Source organism: Silene latifolia, chromosome 8 (genome assembly GCF_048544455.1).
Source record: "Silene latifolia isolate original U9 population chromosome 8, ASM4854445v1, whole genome shotgun sequence".
Lineage (NCBI taxonomy): Eukaryota > Viridiplantae > Streptophyta > Magnoliopsida > Caryophyllales > Caryophyllaceae > Silene > Silene latifolia.
The window spans coordinates 29,283,072-29,289,904 of NC_133533.1; the positions used below are offsets into that span (position 1 = coordinate 29,283,072).

General features: G+C 38.4%; 1 protein-coding gene across 1 annotated transcript; it reads left to right on the forward strand.

The window, feature by feature from the left end:
• The first annotated feature begins 4,654 nt into the window (after positions 1-4,654).
• Positions 4,655-5,218, forward strand: LOC141594938 (uncharacterized). The gene has a single exon (XM_074414919.1). The coding sequence runs from the start codon at positions 4,655-4,657 to the stop codon at positions 5,216-5,218; it is 564 nt and encodes a 187-aa protein (XP_074271020.1).
• The last annotated feature ends 1,615 nt before the right edge of the window (positions 5,219-6,833 follow it).

A 6,833-nucleotide genomic window follows, 5' to 3' on the forward strand; every position in this document is an offset into this window, starting at 1 on the left:
TATCCCTGCGAAGACTAAGGAGGATGCTACGATGGTAAAGGAAGCAGAAAGTATGGAAAATAGGAACCCTAATGCCGTATGCACAGGACCAGATGTTGATGAGGAAGGAAAAACCAAAATGATTCATGACATTGTAGGTATCCCAGAATTGATTGTAGAAACGGATGAGGAGGGTGAAACAGAAGAGGAAATAGAGGAAAGCGAAGAAGAGGAGGAATTTGTGAAGGATAGTCTAGAACAGGGGATAGAAAATCCTGAACAAGACATGGAAACAGAGCCTGTTGAGAATGAGAACGCTGAATGTGAAAAAAAAGCAGAGCATGATGATATGTTGCAGATTCAACTTGAGGATGTGGAAGAGGAAATTGATTATTGGAAGCAGGCTGTAGTTTGCTTTATTTTAGGTGCTAATCCGCCATGGGAGATCGTGGAAGGTTTTATAAGGAGAATTTGGACGAAATTTAACATTGACAAGGTCTCTTTTATGCCGAATGGGATCTTTTTGGTTAGATTTAAAAGCTTGGAAATGAAAGAACAAGTCCTTAGTTCAGGGCATTACCTTTTTGATAATAAACCTATGATTGTTAAATCATGGGATAAAGACATGGAGATGAACAAGGATAATGTGACATCAGTGCCTGCTTGGATTAGAATTCATAAATTGCCTATTAAATTCTGGGGCAAAGGACTTCCAAAGATTACTAATCTAGTAGGCAAGTATGTCAAAAGTGATTTGGCTACAGAGGAAAGAACCAGACTAGGTTTTGCGAGGGTGATGGTGGAGTTGCAGGTGGATCAAAAGCTACCAGATAGCATATCATTTAAGGACGAAAATGGAGGAGTGGTTCAAGTGGAAATTGAGTATGAATGGAAACCTGTCAAATGCAAGAAATGTCAAGGTATGGGTCATGAAATGGAGAACTGTAGAAAAGGGGAAATAAAGAAAACATTCAAGCAACCTGTTAAACAGGTATGGAGACCAGTTAATAAAGCTGCAACTGTCAGTACAGTTATTCCAGTAAAACCTGTTGCTCAGAAACCTACACTGGTGGAGGGGAGAGCTGATGTGGGCTTCCATACACCAGTAAAGAGGCTGGTTAAGATGAGCAGTCGTGAGAGGGCAAATGAGGGTTACAGCAATGAGGTGTTTGGAGCTTATTCATACAAGGAAGTTGCTGCATCACCACCTAAGAGGAGTAGTGCTGAAATTGGTAATGCTTCAAAACCTATATTATCTAATGGATAGGATAGGTTTTTGGAACATTAGAGGGATGAATAGAGTAGGAAAACAAAAAGATATCAATAATTTTTTGCAAACCAATAATATAGGTTTATTTGGTTTACTTGAAACAAAAATAAAGAATAAGGCTTTTCATAAGGCTTCTTGTAGTTTTTCTAATTGGTGTATCACTACAAATACTGGATATCATTCTGGTGGACGCATTTGGGTTCTCTGGAAGCCTAATTGTTTTAGGGTGAATGTTCTGGAATATAATGCCCAATATATACATATAAAAGTTGAGTCTTTGGGTGATAGGAGAAGCTTCTGGTTAACCATGGTGTATGCTTTCAATGGAATTCATGAGAGAGAACTTTTGTGGGACAATTTGAGAAAGACTGCAAGTATGGTAGCTGGTCCATGGGCAATTGTAGGAGACTTCAACTGTGTGATGAATGCTTCAGAAAGAGTGGGTGGGAATACTCCATCTGGTGAAATGGAACCATTTAGAAGTTGTGTGGATGATTGTGGGGTGATAGATATTGCTGCAGTAGGAGCTTTGTACACCTGGAACAATAAACAGAAACCAGGGGAAAGAATTTACAGTAGGATTGACAGGTTCTTAGTCAATAAAGACTGGTATGACAAATTTCCTGACATTTATGCACATTTCCTTCCTGAGGGACTTTTGGATCACACACCTTGCCTCTTAAAAAGCACAAGTCAAGGTCAGGGCAAGAGAAGTTTTAAATATTTCAACATGTGGGGTGATTCTAAAAATTTTATTCCACTGGTGAGGATGCATTGGGATTCTGGCTTCACTGGCACTGCTATGTTCAGACTGGCAAAAAATTTGAAGAATTTGAAACCTGTGCTCAAGGAACTGAACAAAGAATGCTACAGTGACATTGAGAATGCAGCTACTATATTGCAGAAACAGGTGGAGGGACTGCAGGAAGTGATAAATAGAGATCCTACTAATATTCAGAGCATTTCTGAAGAGTATGAAGCTACTCTTAAGCTGCAGGAGCTAAAAAAGGCTAAGGAAAGCTTCCTTTCTCAAAAGTCTAAACAGATGTGGATAAAGGATGGAGATGCTAACAGCTCCTATTTTCATGGTATGCTGAAAAAGAGAAGGAATCTGAATAAGGTTGCAATGATTGAGGATATGGAAGGCAATGTGTGTGATACACAAGAGCAAATTCAGGAAGCTTTTATTGACTACTATCAAGTCCTACTTGGAACAAGTAAAGAAACAAAGAAGATCCACAAGAAGATTATTGCCCAAGGACCTAGGTGCAATGTTGATCATTGGCATAGCCTGAGGAAGCCTATAACTGGGGTGGAAATTAAGGAGGCTTTATTTAGCATTCCTGACATAAAATCTCCTGGTCCAGATGGATACACTAGCAAGTTTTTTAAAGATGCTTGGGGGGAGATTGGAGGGGATGTTATAAAGGCCGTTCAAGATTTTTTTCAACATAAGCAGCTACTCAAACAAATAAATTCCACAAATATTACACTTATTCCCAAGTGTGATAGGCCAAAGAGTGTTCTCCAATTCCGACCTATTGCTTGTTGTAATGTGGTGTATAAAATCATATCAAAATTGCTTTGTTCAAGGCTTGCTGAAGTGTTGCCACAAATAGTAGGACAAAATCAGGGAGCATTCATACAGCAGAGAAGTATTCAGGAGAACATTCTTATATGTCAGGATTTGATTAGGCTGTATGAAAGACCTCATGCTTCCCCAAGGTGTATGTTCAAAATAGATCTGCAGAAGGCCTATGATACAGTGGAGTGGTCTTTTGTTGAGAATCTATTAGAAGAACTTAACATCCCTCCTGACTTCAAGGTCATGTTAATGCAATGCATCACTACAACTACTTATTCTCTTTCTGTTAATGGTGAGATGTTTGGTTACTTCCAGGGTAAGAGGGGCTTAAGGCAGGGGGACCCTCTTTCTCCCTTGCTTTTTACCCTATGCATGGAGTATCTGACTCGTACTCTGCAGTATGCCACTTCAAAGTATGATTTTAAATTCCACCCTATGTGCAAGAAACAAAGACTCACTAGCCTTATGTTTGCTGATGATGTTATTCTGTTCAGTAAAGGGGATGCCACCTCTATGATGCTTTTGTTACAATCTTTTGCTACATTCTCTAATGCCACTGGACTGCAAGTAAGTGCTTCAAAATCTAATGCTTTCTTCAGGAATGTTCCTGAGCAGTTGAAGTCTGAGATCCTACAGATATCTGGTTTTACTGAAGGGAGCATTCCATTCAGATACCTTGGTATGCCAATACAAACTACAAGGCTTAAAAAGCAAGACTGTGAATGCCTTGTGGATAAAATTTGTGCTAGGATACATGGGTATGGTGCAAGGAAGTTCTCATATGCAGGACGATTGGTAATTGTGCAGAGTGTGCTTAATTCATTACACTCATATTGGGCTTCTATGTTTGTCATTCCCAAAGGCATTATTAAGAGGATTGAAGCAGTTTGTAGAAATTTCCTCTGGGACAACAGTGCAGACTATAGAAGGACTCCTCTTGTGGGGTGGGATACTATTTGTAGACCCAAAGATGAAGGAGGTTTGGGACTCAAAGATCAGGAATCATGGAATAAGACAATGGTAGGCAGATTGGTTGACTGGATAGCTATGCAAAGAGACTCTATATGGGTACATTGGGTCCAAAATAATTACCTTAAGGGCCAGGAGTGGATGGAATATAAGCCAAGTACAAACTCTAGCTGGGTTTGGAGGAGAATTTGTAGGGTTAAGGATGAGCTGAATAACAAAACTGCTTGGGCCTTCCCTCTAAGGGATGTGATGAATTGGTGCGTGCATAGGACAGGAACAATGATGCAGAGGGGAGTGCAGGTTGCTCTGATGATGAGTCTTATGTATCAGGTATGGCAGCAGAGAAACAAAGGCAGGTATGAGAATGTTTTGATTCGTCCTGAAAGTGTGGCAGACATTATCATGGAGGAGATGAGATTCAGAGTTCGAGCCCGGGATAGAACAGTTATGACACTTGCTGAAAGAGAATGGCTTAATAGAATGCGTCTTATAGAATGATGTTTTGCTTTATGTTTGTGATCACCATATATAGCCTCATGTAATTATTTTACATATTATTTATAAAATTTCTCACATTTCACCAAAAAAAAAGGGCAACTTCTGCGTGTACTGTATTCTCAATCCGACAACCCGAAATTTGCCGATGTATCCGTAGTACCTTTCAGGAAGAAACTAGGGTCGGACACAGTTATGGGTTCGGGTTTGATCATGAAAACCTCGATTACATAATAGTTGTTGTTTCCGATTATCACAATAATTTTCCGAATATCAAAACGCGAATAACTAGTGTGTACAGCTTGAATAAGAACACCTGGAGTGTAGTTGATGAAATAACGTTTCCTACAGATAATATGAACCAACTTAGAAAGTATGGTGTCCTCATTGATAACAATTTGTTGCATTGGATGTTTTGGATTCCCACATTGCACAAACAGAGGATTGGGTGTTTCGACATTTGTAAGAATAAGTGGACAGACAATGTTTTATTGCCTCGGTTCTATTACGACCCAACCTGCAACAAGGAAACCTACCTAGTTGATATTGGGCTTAATGATGAGTGTTTGTTTTCAATATTTAAGGATATAGTTGAGAATCGATACAATGTGTGGGTAATGAAGGAATATGGGGTACAAGAGTCATGGGTCATGCTTTTGAGAATTCCTGTTTCAAGTTGTTTTGATGGTAAAGTTATTACACTTGTTGCTAGTTGTCGGAGCTCGGAGATGGTTTTACTTCGACAACGTTATACTAGTAAGTTGTTATTGTACAATAAGGTTGATGGCGGAATTAGCGAGGCTAAATTTGGTGGAGCTCCGAATTGCTGGAATCTTCAAGCTTATATGTGTAGCAGGAGTCTTGTTGACGTTCCTGGTGGAAAACTGTTCGAGCATTCTGAGGCTGTTCATTTGGCATGAATCATGATTATTTGGTTGGTTCCAAATTATTCTTTTAACAATATATAACTTGTTGCTTAATTAATTATCTTGCATTCCAAATCTTGCTTAATTAATTTTATACATACCGTCTCAAAGCTTGGTGGCAAAGTAGTCCGTAATTACAATGCCATATCAAAGCGTGGTTGCTAACTACTATGTCATATAAAAAATGGATGCAGTTGCGCTTGTAGTTTTAATTTGAAAATTAAGTAAATTAAAAATCTTTCATGGTGTGTGCTTGATGTTTTGAAACCAACGTCATGAGGCATCAACAAGTTGTTGAGTTATTCGACAATTAAGTATGGAATAAGTACGTAGTGTACTTAGACCTTATTATTAGGGGCATACTGTCAAATGATTCCAAAATACACTATACATCGATCAACCTTGTTGCTTTGATCACTGCAGCTTGACGCCTTGACATATGATTTGGATCACATTAACTTGTTCTGTTGTACATTTAATTGTGTAGTTTTTGCCGCCTTAGCCATTTGTAGTTTTTGCCAGATTCGAGTTCATCAATGTCATTCACAAATCACTATTACTTGATCACTGTTTGAGCTCAACATCCTCTCTCGACCTCCCTACCGCTTGGTCTGGTCGAGTTTGGGCTCGAACCCTATGCTCAACTGACCCCACTCCACTGGGAAATTTAGGTGTGACACAGGGGATTGTGGTTCACCATATCAGGACATAATGGCAATGACCAAGACTTTTATGACATTAGCCTTGTTGATAGGTTCAACTTGCCAGTGTCGGTCACACCACAAAGCGGGTCTGGTAGTAAATGCAACCCTATAAGTTGTCCTGTACACTTAAACTCGGGTTGTCCTGGGGAATTGGCTCAATCCAGGTCCGGCCCTAGTTTTCGTCAGTACCGGGTCAGGAAGGCCGGGTATAAATTGACCCTTGGGCAGGTGGGGATTGGTCGGGTCGGGTCGGACTGAAATTCCTCCACGCTATTTTTGATACACCAAATCGTGAAAAGCTTTATGCTTTAATTGAACTGAACTCGAAAATAAAGGTCCATTGAAATTACCCGAACTGAAATTGATTTGAATGACCCATTTACCACCTCTTTATTATGCCGAACTAAATTTCAAATCAAGACACTTTTATATAGTCCATAACATCTGATCTATGTGCACATACGTACCAAGAGAATAAAAATAGAAGTATATTTTGTTAGAGAAGATTACGTATAATTATAATATAATATTATTCAATAATATCAAATATTATTCCGATTACTACGATATATTATACGTAATCTTCTCTAACATATTTTTTTTATATAATTTGTATCATCTTCTTAAGATTCAGCATGATTTTACTCGGATTTTATTTCCTAGTCAAATCTATAAATATTATTAAAAGGGTAACCCAAAATATCAAATAAATGTGACATGGCAAAAATCAATTGTGACATGGCAAAAATTTAATAGTGACAAGGAAAGATTTATTATGACATGGCTCTAATATATACAATATAAATTTACTAAATTAACCTTTTCATATATACATAAAATATACTAAAATGTCTTACAAAAATGTCATTATTATCATCATCATTATTCTTAACTTAATTGTGCAT